Genomic DNA, 21,627 nt, shown 5'->3' with positions numbered 1-21,627 from the left:
GTCGCTGCCCATGGCAGGGGGGTTGGAACTAGATGGTCTTTAAGGTCCCTTCCAACCCAAACCATTCTGTGATGATTTGTGAACAGGTACTTGAAAGTTAGTTTAGGTTCTGAATCAACAGAACACTTGATTTTTTACCTTTATTATGCAACTGAGAATGCTTTCCAGAGACAGCAGTTCTAGTAAGGTCCTGGCTTCAGTGACTGGAAAGTAGTTTCACCGGATAACAAGGAATCACTTTCATATTTGTCATCCTTAGACCACATTACTAAAGTTGTGATAAAAATTATTCATGGGAGTCTTAAACAATTCTACTACAAAACATGTAACCATGTTTGGTGGCTTTACTGCAGAATGTGAATGGGTGACAATCCTGCCTGATGGACAGAGTGAGAAGCTGAGAACTGAAATAGGGCACTGAGGCAGGACTAGGGTTAAAGGAGAGAGGAGATTTGTTGTAGCCTCAGTAAGCTACAGAGGGCAACAAAGGCAGTGCTGCAGCAAAGGTGGCAGAGGCTGACAGCCACGTTACAGAAGTAAGCCCGTGTACAACTTGGAACACCTCTCCTCATGTGTAGCCCTCTTGTGCAGACTTTTTAGTCTTGAGCACGCGGAAAGCCTAAACCATCATTTGAGTAGGAATAGCACCAATGCTTATAGAAAGTGCCCCCAAAAAACCCAAAAAGTCAAAAAGCAGAGCAGTGTAGATTTATAAAATAACATTTCAACATACCTAGAACTGTTCTCTGTCTCTATTACAAACTCAAGATCTCCTTTGTTTTTTGGTGAGCAGACTACTTGTTCGGCACCTCATCTCATACAGCCAAAAGAATTCAACAAAAGGAGAACTTCTTTTGAGATACATTTAGATAAGTCAGTACTGGGAGAGTGGGAATTAAAGAGGAGGAAGATCTGTCAGTAAGAATAGCCTGAATCCTATGGTTTGCAAGCATCAAAACAAAATTTTCAAACAAACCTCAGCAGCACTAAAATGGTTTAGATTTACCACAGAGCCATACAAAAACTCTAAGGACTGAATTTCAGAGGCAGATGTTTGAACTGGAGCCAAGTGCAAGCCAGATAAGAGACCCATTTACAAAATATTTCCATCCTTGCCGAATTCTACAACTGATAGTCCAGAACCTTAATGGAACAAAACAGGAAGCTTTTCTTCAAACAGTGATCCGGCACTGAGCACAGGCTGACACCCATCAGATAACCCTCTATGAACTGCTTGCTCCAGTGTAAGAGATCAAATAGCAAAAAAGGCATTTACAATACAAGATAGCCATCTGCATATACCGTCACCTTGATATTCCTTTTGCAATGCTCTCATTAAATAAATGTTCACAGCCCAAGTAATCCAGCACTGCCTCAAGAATCCCTTTTTTTCATTTCCACATTTACATAAAACTCTTAACTCCCAGTACTCTGGCCTTTGATATAAGCAGATATGAAGATAAAGTAACTTAATAAATGGTCTTAAGACATCTTTCTGTCTCGCTCTGAGGATAAAACCAGAGCAACTGAAGTACTGAAAGACCAAATGCTTCATACAAGGTTTGAAGATGGAATCTTACACCAGCTGTGGCCAGGCAATTCTGAAGCACTTTTGTATTGCTGTATAAAATCAATCACAATTTCTAAAGACATTAAACTATGCATACAATGCTACATGAGGCACAGCCCTGGAAGTCATTCAGAGTGGAGTCCTGAGCATTAAATGGTGGGTTTTCAGATCTACAGGTAACACAGAACTGAAATGGTTTCAGAGCAACTTGGTAATTACAGTGACTACCGCAAAGCTCTGCAACTGAAGATTCTGACCATGAGTAATCCTTTTCCAGCTACGTCCGAGTCCAAGCAGAGCTGAGGAAGGACAGCCTGCACTCTGCTGCTCTCTCAAGCTATGTAGGAGGGGAAGGCAGTTTGCACCTGTCGGATAGGTTCTTTATTTGGATTAGGTAATAGCTCGCCTGGCTGGACTCCAAGAGCAGAATCACCACCACCTCTCTCAATAATTTTAAACCCCAGAGGCAAACATTGTGCTGGAACAGAAACAGGCCAGGAATTCATTTCTCACATTCCTCTTCTTTAGGCAGGATGAAAAGCAGTGACTGATGAAATAAGAACAATTTTACTTGAGCTTTCCAAATCCCATTCCAACCCTCCTATTGAAGGACCCATTTGGGAAAGGATGACCACCCGGGTCAAATGTCTTCTGCATTGTGTATCTGCCTCTCATCTCCTTCCCTTTTCCAGTAGCATTCAGGCACCAATGACAAGAATTAGTATAGGGTGCTTTCCAGTCCTAAACGCATGTGTTGGAGAAGCTCTGCCTCATTCTATTTTAACAGACAAAAATGAAGGCTTAGGCAAAAGAATAAATAATATTTACCAAAGTGGCAAAGGAAGAGCTCAAATCTCCAGCAGTTCTGGGCCTGTATTCAGCCTAGTCTATTGCAGCAAGCTCGCCTTGCTTCTAGCTTCCAAGACTCAGAACCCTTGAGGTAAATCATGCTGCTCTTTCAATCACAGGAAGAATGGTTTTACTGCAGAATCAGTGTCCTCTGCCCTGAGTTCCATGAGTACATCAGCCATAAATAAAAATTCCAATGTCCAAAATTAAAAAGCATAAAGAAGCCATATGAAAACGAAACTTTTATGAACACTAAAAGACGCTGCTCTCTGAACAATCAGAACTTGATATTCAAGGAAAAAGCATGAAGATGAGGCCTCAGTGGAGACTTTTGCAGTATCAGGTATGAGTTTGCATTCTGCACGTCTCAACACCAGCAAACCTAAACTTACAGCTGCAGTGATGAGAAACCATCAAAGAGAAACAGACATTTCCCTTTCATTCCACATGTTCATCCATGCCCTCATTTCACCATGAACCTGCCAGCTCTGGGAACATAGCTCTATTTTCATAGGCCTAGTTTCAAGGATAGTTCTGAGAAGAACCAGCACTAGGCCCTTAGATGTTATCTGCTAAGCAAGAAGCCAAACACAAGTTATGAACGAGCTCCTGAGTGCATCGCATTCCTCTTGAAAAAGCTGCAGCAGCAATTTTAACTTACCTGACTGCTGAAGAGACAGATCTTTTGTCAACCATATGAGTGTCTGACCGAGCAGCCCACAATGACCCTCTTCTGTTGAGTGGTGACCGGTAACTCTGTGAGGTGGCTGCATTCTCCTTGCTTATAGTTCCACTGGCCAAGTTCATGTTTCTTAACTAGAGGAAAAAAAAAAGACATTAGATATAATTAAAAGCCAAGAAAAGAGCAAAGGGTGCCACTAGGTAAACAGGATAGAGTTAGTACTGAGGGAAGTGAGACTGGTAGAGAAGGGAAGCCTACAGATGCAGAAAAACTGTGCTAATTGCATAAAGCAGCGGGAGAGATGACACCAACAGCCGCCATGCTTGACATGAATTGAAGTACCAGCATTAAAACTACAACCCTTCCATTCGCAGAACAAAGGAGGAAAAGGACAAAAATCCCGAAGTAATAAAGCAACAGCAAGTCCCTGTCATGTGAAAAATTACTCTACATGCACTCGTCAAAAGGTAGAAGCTCATATTACACTGAGCAGAGACCAGAGTGTCTGCCTAGTCATCATAAGCCGTGTCACTACGCTAGCCATATGCATCTGTCCTCCTGTCCTCTCTCTACCCCCTCTCTGTACACATGTACAGATACACCCCAACAGCGTACCCACCTCAGATATAAAATTCTAAACCAAATTCTACCACACATTAAAAACTTCTCACCCAATCACTTCCAAACTGTTCAGACAAGTAAATACACTAGTTAATGATAGTGTAAAATAGTGTTAGGTGTATGTTTGTTATATCAAGCTCTAGAGAAATGATCTACGTCTTTTTAAGCACATAAAATTTATTCCATTGTTTCTTTCCCTGAGCATCCTCTTGCACTGCTTATCTTCTTGAAAGAGCAAAAACTCTGCAAGCAGTCACTAACTGTTGGTTTATTGAAGAGGGTCTAATGTAACAGAATAGTATCTACTACAGCACTGTACTAGTTTATATTTGGAAAAAAAGAAAAACCACCCCAAACCAACAACATTTTATGAAGGCTACAAAACACTCCAAAGGTTCCAAAGCTAAGATTCCAACTCAGGCACTGCCAGAATTAAGTTTATGACTGCTTTTAATTACATGATCACATGCTGCTTTTTAGAAACACAGAACAGACCTGGTTCTGCACCAAGATTAAGGTCAGATGGCAAACAAGAATTATCTGCATTGCCCCTGCTCGCTTCTGTGGCAACTGGAAGATGTATAGCCAATGAGACACAGGGGACAAACCAAAAAGTCTAACAGCTAGCCTTGCATCTGCTCCAGATATCAAAGGTAATGCTTTTGAAGTCACTTAAGTGTGACTTAAGCATAGCTTGTGAATTCCCAGCTTTGAGATCTTAACAATGCTCTTTGACCAGAGTTTGTGCGCAGTTACTCAAACAAGTACGTGCCAGCTCCATTGCAATACACAACACTCACACCTACAATAGGCTCGTGCAGGACTGCAGACTTCATAACCCCTGACCGAACATGAACCAACACTGCAACTGGCAACGCAGCAGGTTGCCACTCCTCCTGCCGTTTTGTAGTACAAGACATCTAAGCATTTTGTAAATTCAGAAATCTTAACTCCTACTGCAAGTTCTGGAAAGGATTAAATTACAGTGGTTACACACTCGGCTTCTGCCCACTTCTCCAAAAGCAACCGCTTCCGTCTCATCCCTTCTCAGCTCTGTCCCTTCCTGTTCTTGCTCCTTTGTCTGTGTGTCATTATTCTCACCCAGTCCATCCCACCTTCCACATTTCAGGTGTCATTCTCCTTACCCTGCTCACTCCAGTTTCATTCTTATAGACTTCCAACCACTGGCCTCTCCATTACTTCTGGCCCCTGAGCCACACAGTTCCAGGCCTGGAACTTTCCATGGGAGTAGCTTTTTCATCTGTCTTCCCATGCTTTTGTTCTTAGTTCCTCTTCCAGTTGCTCACGTCCTGTATCCAAGTGGTTCTGGTTTTATTCCACTCCCCAGCCTGCTCATTTGCCAACTCCTTTGTTCACCCAGTCCCAGAACGTGGGCTCCTCATCAGACCACATTTACCACATTGCAATTCCTTCCATTGCTGTCCTTTCACCCAAACGGTTCTCAGTGACCTCTCCCTAATTATGTCCAGGTCTAAATTTCACAACCTCTTTGTCCTAGCTGTTCTCCACACCTTGGCAGGATTCCCACTCATGCTGCATTCAAGTCAGACAGGCACCCAGCACAAACCAGGTCACTGAGAACACAGGAGAATGGGCTCTTAAGCATCAGTACTGTCGAAGTGTAAATACAGAGAAATTCAGTTTAGCATCCTCAGCGCGGAGGGAACCTCCAGGAACCTGACAAGCCTTAGCAGGTCCTGCTGAGTTTATTCCACCTGCAGCTTTTCAGATAGCTCCTGTGCAATCAAGCTTGGACAAAATTTTAAATTCCAAACTGCTATTCCAAAGCATGGGAAATGCAGAGATTTACAAGTTCTCTAGATATTAAAATGCAGAGTTTTTTTTTATCCAGCCTTGGTTTTGGCTGGAACACTTCACCTTGCCTGAAGTGCCCTGAAAACTGAACATTAAGCACAGAAAACATGAGTCCAAATGGATGAAGTTTCAGAATATTACAAGCAACTTAGAACAAGATCTTAGAGTGAGGCACCAGGCAAGCTTAGTCATGGGCAGCACTACCCATGGAAAACAGCATTAGGTGTCATTTTGGTGCTCCTACCTCACCCTTAAACGCTTTTGTCTTCTGTAGAATTTCATTAAAATTTGAAAGCATTTTCATTGCAATAACAGAAAGCTTCGAACTCAGTTCAGTTCTGATTGTGCCAGGCACTATACAAACACCTAACAATGACAGTTTCTAGCCACAAATAGTTTATTGTCTGAAAAGAAGCAAGAAAGGCCAATGAGGCAAACAGAGAGGCCAACATGGTAAATGAAACAGGATATATACAATTCTTAGCTTGTCAGCAACAGTGATTACAACTTTGCTAACACATCCACTGTGTGAAGATGATTTTATTCAATTTTCTCTCCTCCTCAAGTACCAAGAACCATTTAGTCTGATGAATTACCACCTCACTCCTGCTCGATGAGTGAGATACGCTTTCGTCTCTAATACTGTATCAGTGTTTATTTGAAAACTGTCTTTCTAAGCAAAGCAGGTGAGCCAATAGCCTGGCATGGGTAGTAGGGCCATTTCAGACATTCCAGATAGACAGGTGTTTAAACTACAGCAGGATTAAACGCAGGCACAGGATTCGGAATGAGGGAGAGAACAAGAGTGTAAGGATCAGCTGCAGCCAGCCCACCCCGTTGGGAGTTACCGCTGGTTGCTGTGTCACACGCTGAGACATTTCAGCTGCTCTAAGTAGCTTGCTGGGATGTTGCCTGGGTGGATTGCTGGTGGAACCCCAACACATCTGTGCACAGCACAGCGGTATCATTTTACAGTCACTAGCCCTCCCATGCACCCAGGGAAACTGTACTCATCTCTTTATGGAGGCAAACACTCCTCCATAGCAGCAGATCAATTGTTATTTTGGCTTAAAAGAAGATCAAGTGTAGCATCTGGACCAAAGCAGATACTGAAATCTCCATGAAGAACAGCTTGTAGCTTCAGAAATTGTGGTAGAGGAAAACCAAAACAAATACAAACCCACCCCAAAAAAAAACCCAAACCCAAGAAAGGCAGACTAGTGGGGCTCAACAGAGAAGGTGGTTATTGGTATGGATCTACAAGAATAAAGACTCAATTTGATACAACTTGATACAACTCAATTTTTCACATTGAGTTGTATCAAGATGGGTTCAAACTCTCCTACTAGGTAAGATTCCTGTTTTTCACTAGCACTGAGGGACTTCAGAATATTTTTTGTGACACTGACAGTATGGCAAGAGACCTGTGTGTGCTGCACTGCATGCTTCAAGCATCCCTATTTTCAAATATCTCCCCTCCCATCAATACATTCTCTTTGGAGTCAGCAAAAGGCAAGATAATACAGAGCTAATATTTCTTGTGATAGGATGATTTATAAAGTTTTGCCACGATTTTTATACTGCTGGGTATAACAAAAAGGTCACAAGCTGAAAAGAACATGCTGAGTGAAGAACACAATGGAATAGTAAATCCCAAAAGGCTCTTATGGAAGAAGGAGAGCCAGCGTGATGTACTTCTATTACCTAACATTAGGAAATAGGGGAGGGAAGAACATGTGGGTTGTCCCAGCCATATTGCTAAATACAGTACATATATGTACTGTTATACTTAGTTTGATACAATGCTAATAAGCCAAAACACAAATTACTGCATAATTTCAAAAAAAAATTTTTTTTTTTTTAAATTTTGAGCATTACAAGGTAATTTTATGACTGCAATACACTTGCCTTCTTGACAGCAGAGACACATAAGCTTAAAAGAATTGGTCTTTACAGTGCTGCTTTATTCAGAGAAATTTATTTCTGAATAAATTTAATATTCAAAGCAAGGCCACAACACAGAATGATACCTGAAAATGCTAGGTGTAAGAGTAGAGGGGTTTGGTTTTGTTAATCTGTTCATAATTTAGGAAAATAGGAAATATGAAATCTCCAAATACGGATAGGAAAAAAGAAAATTCCAGGCTAGAATTTGTTTCTAATGAATAGCACCCTACAGACAAAGACCCATTGTATAGCACTTCTAAGAAATCACAAGCAAGAGTCAAAAGAGGAACCTAATATCTTTCACACTTCTGATCTGCATTATACTATTCTCTCAATAATTTACTATTATCATATTCAAGAACTTTTTTTCTATAATAAAGTATTTTCATTTTGATCTTGTCTGATGTTTCAAATAAGCTAAAGCAGCAAATGTTAACAATGGCCAAAAATTTTTTTAAACATTTAAAAAAATTACAATCAATGCTGCAGATCAGCCTCCACAGATTCAGGAAAAGCCTCCTAAAAGCCTGAGTGTTTCTCTTGCTAATTTGCAGGAGTCAAACAGGGTGAACAGGGACACATCATCACTAGAAACTGTTGCTCTGCCCCTTTTGGCAGAGAGTGGAAAAGTGACTTAAATTTTCATTACCAACATCCTGAAGAGCAGATCCTGAGTTTCACTGGTCAGTGTGTTATGAGACTGAGCAAGCAACGCACTACAAAAAATGCTCACTTCACACTCCCCATCAGGCAGTTTCAGTAGTTTTTTTACCAGAGGCCAGTATATCCTCTTGCCTATAAAGTACTGGGGACTGGAGGTCTACAAAGTCTAAAGACCATTTCTCTTACTTGGAGCCACACTTACAACCTCTCCAGTTCACACATCTTACATTTCCATTTGGATCTTTCTGACTGGTGACGAGGAAAAGGGATCCAGAGTTTGAGCTGTATTTCAAAAGACAAGACTAAGATATGCCAAAAGAACGCAATCATCGTAGGCCTACTTTATTGTCTCTTCCAAAAAACCCTACTATATGATAAAAAAATTCAGTCTGAAACAGGAGGAGCCCTAACACCACAAAAGTTTTCAGCATAATGTACCCTAACAACAAGTTTCAAAGGTATATATGAACATCAACAGTTCACTGAGAAATCTTTCCTTTAATGAAAGATTGCTCAGGAATCATGGTAAGACATACATAAGATCACTGCTCCTCTACCTTACGACCAGAGCAGGACCTTTAGGTTTTGATGCCTCAGACAGGACAAGATGACACTATATCACAAACTCAAGGAAGGAAGCATTCCACTAGAAAACTGAAAATGTGCAAAATGACTCATCATTTGTAATATCTTCTCCTTTGACTTCTGATCTATTTTTTCCTGTGTGCTTAGGGTGACTCCTTCAAGACCCTGCAAGTCAATCCCTAATTTTCTGTTTTATTACTTCCCATCCATCCAGCAATGCAATCTTTATCCAAGAGCTTGTAAAAAAAATGTTTCTTTTCTTCCATTACCTGGCTTCTGTAGTCACTGCATTTTCACCTGCCAAGCCTTCCTCAAACACACATACCCCTGAGGCTTTTGAGATCAGTGAAATATTTATATTCCCAGGAACAGAGGGGACGAGCTAACAACTTGCCATTAAAAAAAATATTTTCTGCATTCTTCCAGTTATATTTTCCTTCTTTCAGCCTTCAGAGATGACTGTGACCAAATGCTGCAACAACATATTCATGTTGCATTTTCTTGGCTTAACCACAGAGATCCCACGTACATCTGTGGTCTAGGGCAGGCTAGCATGACTTGCTCTAACAGAGAACCTAGGTCTTCCAGGACTATTGGAAACAGCCCATCTGCCTGGCCTTCCTTAACACATTGAGATAGTGCAATCCAACAGGCCATCCCACTGTGGGAAACATCACCTGCCTCTTTCCTTAAGAGGCAAAGGAAACCCCAAACCACAAATCTCTCACACACTTTCACTGTCTGAATAGTGGCACAAAATAGCCCTACTACAGATTCCTTGAGGAAACCATGTAATACAAACAGGTATTTCTGAGGCCACCTTTTTGTGACCCAGGCCAGCTTGCTGACCACATGTCACACTAAAACACCTTCATTTTATGTACATATTTGAATTTGCAGGAGCAGCCAGCCAGAAGAAGGGAAGAACTAGGGCTAACAGGCTGGGAAGTGTGAAATCTGTGTGTGTACCAAGGCTGATCTGGCCAAAGGCCTGTGACATTCCTTCTCTGCTTGCGGAGCTTACCAGCTTACAGGATATACATATGCATACAGAGCGCAAGTGTTCCAGTCTCCAGAAAATGTTCCATGCAAAGACCTGCCAGAGACATTCCTGGGAAACCTGACAAACTTGCAAATTCCTTTGTAGTGTCTCCAGTGTATGCATCCATTTAACAATGAAGAAAAAAAATCAAAACCAAGCTGCTGCTGTCGATGGCTAAACTCCCCTCTTTCTCCTCCTGATAAAGTCAGGCTTTCACTTAGACACCCTCTGCCTCTAAACTTCCCAGTGGGAGTGATTGTGATAAGTCACAGTCCTGCCAAATGTTTGACAGTCAGGGTGTAATCTTTGCCATAACGCGAGTCCTAGCTGCTCAGCCTGGCCCTTTTGAGGACTCTCTGTAGATCTAGAGATGCTGCATCGTAACAAAAGCCTCTGCTCCTATTCCCTTTGGAGCCTCAGAGCAGAAGGGGTTCAATTCAAAGACTGCAGAAACTACATTGACATTTTCACTTCCTACAACCTCTGCTGAGACCAGTTATATTGCTGCTGCTGCTACAAATCAGTAGTATTAAAAGTAATTCCAGCTCCTGTGTGAACAGCCTGGGGATGTGGAGGCAGCGAAGAGCTGTGTGAAAAAGGAAAGAAAATAGCCCTCAGACTTCATCTCATGGCTTCTCACTCCTCTTCCTGGTTACAGAGATGTCTTTTTCCTTTACACTTCCCTTCCTCTCCATGAAAGGTAAAAGCCAACCAAATGGTTAAATAAGGAAAATAAATCTGATTAAGATTCAGATAAAGTGGATTGAATCAAAGCAAGGAACTAACACTGAAAAAAACACCCCTTTGATGGGGCAAACACCCCCACCAAATTTGCTGCACCTAGTTCTTGGTCTTTTTTGCAATCCATGTTCCACAGCTTGGGCCTAGAACCGAAAGCTGATGTCCACTGGGACCTGGACAGTGTGTCTTGGCACACTGGCAGTTTGCTTTGTGGCATTTTTCCACTGCTGAGGACAAGGCAGGCCAGGGTACCACACTGGGTAACCGAGGAGTGGTGTGGGTTCAAATATTGTTGTAGCTGATGTTAAGCTGAAGCTCGCTATTTTGGGGGTCCTGTGGTCACCCTGGGGCACTGTAAAGTGCTCATTCCAATTCTACCTCACTCCTTCTCCCCTGTCTTCTTGCTGATTTCCACCTTCTGTCCAAATGAAAAATGTGAAACGAGAGAAGTGCCCATCCTCCTACGGATCTCTCTGCACATTTGCAGCAATCCTGGCTGCTGGATCTTGGGCACTGACTGCCTGCATAGCAGAGATGGAGGCAGCTCGGTACAGCCCTTGCCTGGGTGGTCTGATGTTATCCCTGTGATTAAACTCCCTGGCTAGAAGAATTGGAGCTATTCCTAATGATAGCTGGGTCCTGAAATCTCACACTCTCCCGCACAGAGAGGGGCAGAGCTCCCACCAGGCTTTCTCTCCTCCTCCTCCTCCTCCTGGTGAAGCTGGCCAATTCAACACATTCTTCAGTCACCAGCACTAATAACTACAAAGTGCTACAGCCTGGTAGATATCAACTGCAGCCCCCCCACCAGCCAGTGATAGGGACCTCACACAGATAGATCCAGCATTGCACAAGTGAACCTTCTTTTTACCTTAGAGCATATTTCAGAGAAGTAGCATGCTGTTCACAAAGGAAAAACACACACATCTCCAGGAGCCAGCCACCTGGCTCTGGATCTACACGCATGCTGTGCATTTTAATGTCCTCCCCACAGAAAGTTCTGCTATACAAGCACACAGAAATATTTTATGCTAAGCACCGTGAAATAAAGACTTTGTGATTAATGCCTGGTAAGGAACACAGCAGAGGGAAATGTGGATTATTTTGGTCACAGCTTTCATCCATGTATCCATCAGGAAAGGCCGCTCACCATCGATGTATCTGCCTTGATTCTCTAGTAGTATTGATGCTAACCTGGGCTCGTGCCGGGCAATGGGCAAACTGAACAAGAAAATTTCAGGACAAATGAAAAATGGAGTTGAGTATCATTAACACACTGACAACACTGCAGGTGAACCACTACACTACACATACTGACAGGAACACCATCACTCTGTAAAAATAATTAGCAGTCAATCGCATGACAACTAGGGAAACGGCTAATTTTCAATACTGATTTCCTCATAAGTGTCTCAGTAACCCACTTATCATAAAGGAAATATTTAGCTTGACTACAGTAAAGCAACGTAGCAAAGAAAGTCATAAATATGGAAGCAGCAGCATAGCACACGTTCCTCAGTATGAAAGACAAAAGGTCAGTTCAGAGCAATGGCCCAGCAAACTCTCCATCCTGCCTGATGCATTTCAGAAGACAAAGACATTTTAGTTTCCATGCATCTAACTGAAACACGTTATTGATGAGGAAAACTCATTTGTTATTTCTGTATGTTAAAACCTAGGGATCTATTATTTGCAAATGCTCAGTATTCTGTCTGAGGTAACCATGACATGTTAAGCTTTCTGCCTGAATGGCATCTTGTTGCAGGAAGTTTCAGAAGGTAAGTATATTCTGTGACAACTACTCACTTCTGTTATCAGTTTCTATTCTGATGTCTTCCTACTAAACTGAGTATCCCCTTCTTATTATGAGAAACATTAGTGAAATCAACTTTATTTACCTTGCTCAGTATAATTCCTTCATACATATCTCCTCAATAAACCAACTTAATGATTTAACTTCCCCATTAAAAAGGCATTTTGCAATAAATTGTTGTAGTCACTCACCTGTGAATCTCAGCTATTTTTCTTGAATTCACTTTAGGAATGGCAACCAAAACGGAAAACAGTCTTTCAAGGGAGAGCATGTAATTAGTGCTTACATAATTACACACCACTTCCTGTCTTGTTCTTTAAACATGCTAATAATTTTTGTTTGTTGCCTTTATTGCTTGACTTAGAACAGGTATCTCCACTGAGCTTTCAGAACAACACTCATTTTTTTTCTTCCCTAAATGATTAATTAAAAGCTTATTATTTTAATTATTGCTTGTCATGTAATCGGATATTTGTGAACTACATCTGCCATTGTCTTACCCAGTTAATGCAGTTAAATTTCTCTTAGCTTTTCTCATAGTAATCAACAAAAGAATACAGATGTACTGACAAATCACCAGGAGGTAGGGTCAAGTTTATAGAAGACACATAACTTCATATATTTGAACATCTGGACACTTGAAGCCCACATTATACTAAAGGTAACAAGAGGTAGTAAACATAAGCTGCACAAGCATGTGTTCACATGGATGAACACTACAGAGTAGTTAATCTACTGTAAAATTCACACCCCATATTACCCTGCAATAACTTGTTTTTATATTCATTCTTCCGATAATAATATGCCAGCCACTATGAACCTCCTCCTTTCAAACCTTTAATTTTACACTCCATCGTGTGTATTCCGTATTCTGCGTCTCCAGTTACCCACCTGCTATACAACTAACTGGCTAGCTATTCTTTTGTTTGCTTTCTGTCTGTTTTCGCTCTATAGCAAAACCTTCCTGTCACCCTACAGACAACCAGCTTGCTTAACAGTCCTTGCTGAAAGCTTGTCAAAACCTTCTCTGAAAGCTTGAACAAGAACCAGTTCCACTAGATGCTGTTTTTCTCAGTTCAAAGAATTATAATGGATCAAGACATGGGTTGGGTGTTTTAAGGTGGGTGGTGGTTTTTTTTTTTTTTGTCTGAATTATGTTTATCTGGGTGAATTAAAATTCCATTTTAATACATATCTGCTAGTGGAGCAAGACTCTCGACTTTAATTTACAGGTAACTTTAGGGTCCTTATTACAGAGAAGCACATTTGTTGCCTTTCTACCCTTGGTATCAGCTTTACCACTGACCACACCTTTCGTTAGAAATTTTGCCACTTCCCTGTTGGGCTCCTAAACGTATACCATCCAGCCACAGAAATCTCCCAAGCATTTTTTTGCCTCTCTTTTATCCTGGGAACTTAACTTCATTGCCTGGAAAGAAAATGGATCTTGTATGTTTCTACTATAGTGAAAAATAATACAAAATTTGTTCCTACATGCCTAGACTATATCCCCACTGAATTAATAAATTAATCTATCAATAGCATATTTAAAGAAATCTGATTTCCCATGGCATCTCCATGCCTCCCTTGCCAATAACTACATCAGAAGTCTGCTACCTATGATGGCTTCAAGAACATTCCTCCCCATGTCCCCTGAACTTACAAGCAAGCAGCAGCATGTGTTGCAGCTGGTTCCACATTAGAAGCCTGTTCACTGCTCATTAATATACGTGCTCTGACTGGCGAGGCAGCAGTCCAAACAGAAGAGTGATGTTGAACTCCATGCGATTTTAGCCCTCGACTGAAACACTCGCATGGGCCTTGCACTTGTACGCACTTCACGTTTTTCATGAAACGGGGGAGAACATACTACCTTCAAGGCTAATCTTGGGGAATTTGGGCAGGAGCTCTCTCTTCCTTACCTGTTTTCTTATGACCCTTTGAGCTCAGATACCTTCTTATTATGCTACTCAGCCATGAACTTACCAGGTTAATGCTGGGGCCTCAAACATTTTCCATAGAGCTCTGTGTTGCTTGCTCCCAAATGTATTGGGTAGTTAACTAGAGGAACACCTTGGTATTTCTGTATACTGTGGAGTACTGTAGTTAAATAGCAAGCACTGCAAAAAACAGGCAGTGTTTGAAAGTCTTCTAATGGATAAAGGTACATAATTCTCACTGTTTGTCATAAAATCTTATAATAAAGCTGATTCTGATGTTACGCAATCACAAAACCATTGTAAATCTGTGTTTTTACATAAATAAAATGGAATTAAATTCCTTAGAAGTAAAAACTAACGTTCGTTGTTAATAGCTATCTTAAAGATTCTCCCTAGCAGCTTCACTGTATTTATTAATTTGTAATGCTGACTATTTATCTTTCATAGCCTAACTTGAGATTGTCACACACTAGCATGTCCTTAAGGCAACATCTTTCTTGCACTTGCCACTAAAGACAGTAGAGAAACAGCTGCTCCCTTCCTAGTCTAAGACAGAAAAATACTGGTCCTCCCTCTATTCATCCATCTCCTTCCTGCAACTGGGCAGTAAGGCATCATACAGTGATGCAGAGGATGAAGTAATGATCCTTGTGGGTTCTAGATCAATATTTCTGTTGTATACCACTGTAAAGGCACCCTTGTTTTCTCCATGTTGCAAGCAGGAGAATGCACTGGTGAAATTTTATACAACATAATGAAAAATATTTTTCAAAAATACAAGTTAATGAAAGGCAAAACATTCTCACACACTTTGTGAGACAGCCTGTGAGGAGTGAGAACTGTGTACAAGAGACTGAAGCTGCACATCAGTGAGGCTTTACCCTTCCTACCATCTCCACCTCCCATACTGTAAGAACTGCTCAGTTTATGAGTGTCACTGTGCAGTTCCCATCTGGTGTTTCAGAAGTGAATGGAGAGGACTGACAAGAATGAAAGCTGATGTAATCACAAAAATCTTGTTTTCTTAAGACAACAGATTTCAAATATCTTGTTCAAAGCTCATCAGATACTTACACTTAATAGTCTCCCTTTGAATATTGTCATTTCAGCAGTCAGATGGCTTAATAAATTAACTTTTAATAGGGAGTGTAGAATACAAGAGTGTAAGAGAGAAAACATGAAACGGGTGCTTTGGACATGGGTAGGAAACAGTGAAGAACAGCAGGGATCAGAGAGGGACAGAGGTGGACTCCCAACCAGAATGGCAACATCATTCCAAGCACAGCTGTTGAGGCTACATTCCTGGGAACCCTGGAGACCCACGCCAGTACACGGATACCAGAAGCAATTCTCACAAGAACAGCAATGGAAAACAAGCTTCCCAGCTGCACTTGGACAGAGGTAATGTATTCAGAGTACCCCCGCCCCCAAACAGCTGGGCACAACACAGGGAACCAAGGCACAGACAAAGGCATTCAACTCTCACATAGGAGTTCTTGGCCTTCGAAAAGAAACATGGTCCACAGCAATAGTAGTATTTTCAAAAGTCTCTCTTTCACATACTCCCTCCAAATCAGTGGTCCTAATCTTGCCATTAAACCTAATCAAATCCAAATATCAAGTCCCTTTCAATCCAGCCAGGTACTTTCCAACAAGGTAGACTAACTCCAAGTTTCTGGAGCAGCTTTAAACAATTGTACTATTTTTATTATTTAGGTAAGTGATGCTCTCTTCCAGAGGTCGTTTTCATGCCAGCTTATTTTAGAATGCTTTTACCCTAAAAGCACTATTATATTTCAAGTGGCTTAAACAGAGCAGTGGAAAGAGGGAAAATAACAATTCAGTCTCCTGCCTAGAAATGCACATGAAAGTAGTGCCCTCTAACTAAATCACCGTCACACAACCCTATCTCTAACCTCTGAGCTTTCAATCCTTTACTTCCCCTGCCCCAAAGCCACCAAGGTTTCAAAACTCAGAGTCCCCAGACACTCCCATCCCAAGTCTTTCCCCCTTTTCAATGCATACCAATGGTCTTTGACTTCTCATTTCTCTCCAGCTGTTTATGAAATCCTCTCCCACGTTTCTCTATCTCTTCTGCCCTTATCTTCCTCTCTCCTGGTTCAGACCCAATCCTTTTCTGCCCAAATCTATAACCACACAGTGCTCTCAAATAGCTTCACTGGTATCTACCCTTCTGCAAATCACTTACCAAGCCGCCAGCCTACTCTGTAATGCCTGCGCTTCTCTTACTTATTCAATCCCCCTGCTTCAAATCCACATCCATACCTAATGGCTCAATGCCTGGTGTCCTGGTTCCAGGTCCCTCAACAGTGAGCCCAACCCTTCCTTGTCTTCTCCAGTTTTGCCTGTACAGGCATCTACTGCCATACTATTATGCTTTTATCATATGCTGGTACCTCTTGTCACCCTTCATTGTCATGGCAGCTTTGTCTTCCCACAGAACTAAAACCCTTGGTCCTTGTTGAAAGACAGGTTAAAAAAGTCAGGCTGGATTAAAAAGAAAAAAATCAGAATGACTAGATAACAGAAGAGTAGAATTTGTCCAGGAAAAAAGAAAGCCCCACAACTAGTAGCCATATGCTTTTCTTAAGTTCCTTTGGGCCTTGCTGTTACATCTGAATCTTCCAAACCATCACTGTTTCAGGTATGATTAAAATAATAGTCTCTGCTTAGAAATTACTATGTGCCATAAATTCAGCACTGAAGAATCAGATTGCCTTAAAAGAAAAACTGTCCACAACTCAATCATCCAAATTATCATACTAAGAAAGCTTCAGATTTCATCTCCCCAAAGGGATTACTGCAAAAACACGGCCTGAAGAATCACAGAGGAGAGCAGGTGTCTAGAACTGTCTGGATGCAGGCTCAGGAAGGAAATTCTTTGTCAGATAAGCTCCAGCCCTAAGTTTTTCATTGAGCTGTGAATCCCTTTCTACACAGGGATCCCTTTTTACAATGACCACTACGACACTACCCACCCCATGGTTCACTACAGAAGCAAAGCCTGTACAAACACTATATAAGCAGAATGCAAAATATATCAAAGTCAGTTGGAAAACCTACATTGTCTGCTAGGAGCTGACGTCTTTGTTCTTCTGTACATTTCCTACTTCTTCTGCGGGAAAGCATCTTGGGAGAACCCAGAAGCAAAAAGTGATGCAGGCACATGTACCACCACCACCACATTTCCAGGGCAACCACTGCACTTCATAGACACTTTCAGACTTGAGTATACCGATAATGACTGACCGACTGGCAACTTGGGTTCTCTAGACAGACCTAAGAAACCGCAGCAGTCGGAGCCGAGTGGGAAATGAGTGGTTTTAGGGAGACAGTCTATGCATTTGGTTTTAAAAGTTCTTTTCTGACAAGACTGAAATGAAATATATGCACTTCATTTTTTACCAAATATTTGTTTGGTTACTGATTTTTATCCAAGGAGGCAGTTTCCATCATATATTTAGCTTTCAACAAATCAGCATTTCATGAATGAAAATGTTTCACTCCCAAAGTTTTTGAACAGTTTTACTGACCAAGTTTATCTTAAAAAGCTCAATTCTGATTACATTGAGAGAACCAGACTGACAGCTCTGCATATTACTAAAGAAGCAAACAAGCTTCTCCTGATGTTCCCCATACCACTTCAGGCTCTGAAAGATCAAATCCTCTGAGCAGGGTCTGGCCTGATGCCAGATCAGACAGACCTCAGCATCACTGGTACATTCAGTGCATGCATTCTCCGAGTCCATCAGCCAGAAGGTGCTTTGTTTTTCTGAATATCCTTTAAAGTTCAACACCTGTTTGCAAAGTCCAGAATGTCTGTGTCAGTTTTGAAAATGTCCAGACTGAATCAAAACCCTGAACTAAATGTAGAAGGGTCAAAAAATCTACTCAGCTTCCTAGAGTTATAAATGCACCCCACTTTTTGAAAAAGACATATTGCCAATTGTCACAGAACCATAGAACGGTTATGGTTGGAAGGGACCTTAAAGACCATCGAGTTCCAACCCCCCTGCCATGGGCAGGGACACCTTCCACTAGACGAGGCTGCTCAAAGCCTCATCGAACAAGATACTCAAAATCCAAACATACAATAATAAAATAAAAAGAAGCAAATAGCAGCAGCTATTGCAACTATTAAACATGCCTCAAAAAAACTTAGCAAAACATCACTGTTAAAACAATATATCCAAAATCAAAGTATCAGAGCAAAGATATTTAAGCTGTTTGTCCCTAGTAAGTAAAGAGGGACAAAAATAACTTCCAAAGCAAAATGGTTATTCTGGAGAACCTCCAGTTGGCAGCTTAATTAACTGAGAAGTGTCCAACTTGAACACCTCTGATGAACACAACTCTAGCATACGATAAAGAAAAAAATGACTACGTGTGTAGCCATTTAGGACCTAACTCAAGAAAAAATATGAAACTAAACGGAATTCTACCAGAAGCCAATGTAATTTTGATCCATAGCACCATGTTTAGCAAAAGAACTATGATATCCCATGCTGGTAAGCACTTCATTATGTCCTTGCCATGTTATTGGAATATAGAACTTCCATCAGAACCCATTCTGCAGACTTTCATTCCCAGCACTGTGATGACACCCTAAAGGAATGAGGAAGCAATCCTGAGAAGCAAATCTGAGAAGACTCAGTTTTATTGTTTAACAAGACCAAGCATGGATTAGGTTTTTTATAACATATTTTCCAATCCTCTGCCCAGTCTCATTTTCATCTACAAAGGGACTTCAGCAACATTCTTGTCATCTCACAGAAAATCGAAATTCTGGTCCCTGTAAACACTCCAAAACAACAATATGACAGAAATCGATTTCCATGCGATTTACTCCTTCCAGCGTGTCCCAGCCCAGCCTCGCACTGACACTGAAGCCTCTGCCAGACTTTTCTGTTGTCACAGGGACTCTAACTTCACTATTTACATACCTGCTGCGTAAGGAGACTGGTGTGGGAAAGCTGACAGGCTGTTTGCTTTTCTGCCAGCTGCTGGAGTTCTGCTGCTACCATGCTGGGGCTGTAGCATTTGCTCTGGGAAGAAGTATCTTCTGCATCTTTGTGCATCCTGGCTGAGCCCATACACTGCCCGCTTGGACTGCGATGGCACAAACCTACCCAACAAACACTCGGGTCATTAAAATCACACATTAAAAATCACTAAAGATAAATGAGAGATCAGTAATACAATCAACCATAAATATACAATACTTCATTTCCCAGCCCTTCTTGAACAAGTTCAAAGGCTCTTCCAGCCTAAACAATTCTATGATTCCTTGTTCATCTGCTCAAGAAAAGGGCATCTTTGGCAAACACAGGCTGATTGCTGCACTCCTCCTTTCCATGAAAAATTTAGCACCGTTCAACAAAAATAATAATTCTGGAAATGTAAAATTTCTACCTAGTCCAAACAGAGCTTACACAATCTCTGTACAGAACTAGCAGGTTTTACACATCCCAGAACACTCACCTACTCTTGCAGAGGATGGTCGGGACAATCTTTGGCTATAGATCTGAGCAGCGCTCTGAAAAGATGAAAATGGGCCAATGGTGTAGCTACCAGAATGACAACGGTGTAACCCCGCAAGCCTGGAAGCCTCGCCGGACACTGGGTTTGTGAAGACAGAAGAGCTGTCAGGAGCTGTGCTCTGCGAGGAGGGTAGTGGGGACGGGGGCTGATTCAGCCTGGGACCAACTGGAGGAGCCGGCAATGGGTGGTGACCAGGCACCTGTGGATTTTCAGAGGCTGCAGGCTGAGATGGTATCCAGGTACTGGTACTCCTCCGGAATGTGGCACCAGAAATGGAGGAAGAAGCACTAGGAGGGGCACACCGAGGTAATTTCACTTCAGTATTTAAGGAGAAGGTGGGTCCTTCTGGAACTACACAAAGATAACGAGCACACTACATGAGAAAAAGCTGCTTTTCAGGTCCTTTGGATAATATCAACACACCAAAAATGCCTCTCCTCAGACACACTAAAGCCAAAATGACCTCATCTACCAGCAAAGACAAGAAGAGGCTCTAGAGGGTGAAGATCCTCTTTCAAAGCTTGCCATACCCTAGATCTTCCCCCACAGCTATCTCTTTCACACTGCTTTCTCTACAGTATCTTCTCTTGGGTTTAAAAGAAAAACCTGCAGAATCTTCCCCAAAATTGGGCATTTGCATCCCTCTGTTTGAATCCAAAGGTTCCAATCTTTGTTTAAAACAGTATTAAAACCAATATATGCCTTATTTTTATTTTCTTGATGAAGATTTAACACTTACATGTTGATTTAACTTCTTTGGGTTTACAGCCTTTTAATGCTTCTTCTGCAGGCAGATCTACAACTGAACTTTTGGGCTGATCACCTTTTATTTTTTTCACCACCTCAGGATGCTCTAAAACAAAATCAAGGAGTTAAGAAGTAGAACAATGCAAACTGTGATATCATTAGAACATGACTGCAGAATTTAAACCTTGTTACAAAGGACTTTCTTGCTCATATTTACTGCAGACCATGCAACTACTGATCACAGGTGTGCTGTCACACACAGTAGCATGGACTACTGGATATGTATGGCTGGCACTACACTTCCTTCTGTGGAACATCTAATTTGGCTCGAATATACAAACTCTGCCCTCCCATGGGTCCACTCACCATAGGCAGCACATTTTAACAGGTCTTTATTTCTCTCATCCCTTACTTTGATTTCGGGATTCTCTATTCATTTTAAATCTCAGTGCTTTTGCACATTCCCATTTCAGTCATGAGCCATATCTAGTTCCTTGTAGATGCTAGTCCAGATTAATCCCATTTCACTTCAGGCAAAGAAGGCATGAGAGAGGTTACTCTAGTTTTCACACAGTCAGTTAGGGGGGGGAAAAAAAAAAAAAATGTAACCTCAAGAAACCTGAATAACAATTTGGAGAGGTTGTTCTTTTTCCATAGACTGAAGTTAAACTGGATTTGTCTGGGCAACATCAACTCAGAACCGACTGCAACACTTACCCCCTTGAGGCTGTTTCTCTGACCGGTTACTGGTGTTGCTGGGTTTTGTGCTTGTGGAGTTTGTTCCTAGGAAGACACTTGCTGTCTTGTTTTTGTGCGTGTAAAATGTCAGCACTTCCTCCAGGTCACTTTCACTACAATAGAGAGAGAAGAAAGGAGGTAAGGGAGGATTCTAAGCTTTTCTGCATTCATGTTACAATCAAAGACAAGAAATTATAAGGAGACTGAAGAAGGGAGTGGGGAAAAAAGGTGAGGCTGGACAAGCTAATGATTCACTCAATTCTGCAGGGTAAGAGCAGAAGGAAAGGAATA

The 21,627-nt window shown here is 41.5% G+C and overlaps 1 protein-coding gene across 1 annotated transcript in view; it reads right to left on the bottom strand.

The window, feature by feature from the left end:
* LOC104505955 (tubulin polyglutamylase TTLL5-like) overlaps positions 1-21,449 on the bottom strand; it is a gene marked incomplete at both ends in the record, with an annotated part of 64,401 nt that extends 42,952 nt beyond the window's left edge. The window contains 5 exons of the mRNA XM_010146730.1: positions 3,081-3,235; positions 19,254-19,435; positions 19,792-20,202; positions 20,591-20,704; positions 21,316-21,449. Of these exons, the coding sequence (XP_010145032.1) occupies positions 3,081-3,235; positions 19,254-19,435; positions 19,792-20,202; positions 20,591-20,704; positions 21,316-21,449 (996 nt within the window). The remainder of the gene's footprint in view (positions 1-3,080; positions 3,236-19,253; positions 19,436-19,791; positions 20,203-20,590; positions 20,705-21,315) is intronic.
* Positions 21,450-21,627: the final 178 nt, after the last annotated feature.

This window comes from Eurypyga helias, unplaced genomic scaffold (genome assembly GCF_000690775.1).
Source record: "Eurypyga helias isolate BGI_N326 unplaced genomic scaffold, ASM69077v1 scaffold12952, whole genome shotgun sequence".
In the NCBI taxonomy this organism is placed as follows: Eukaryota; Metazoa; Chordata; class Aves; order Eurypygiformes; family Eurypygidae; genus Eurypyga; species Eurypyga helias.
This window is presented reverse-complemented; position numbering and strand designations above follow the sequence as displayed.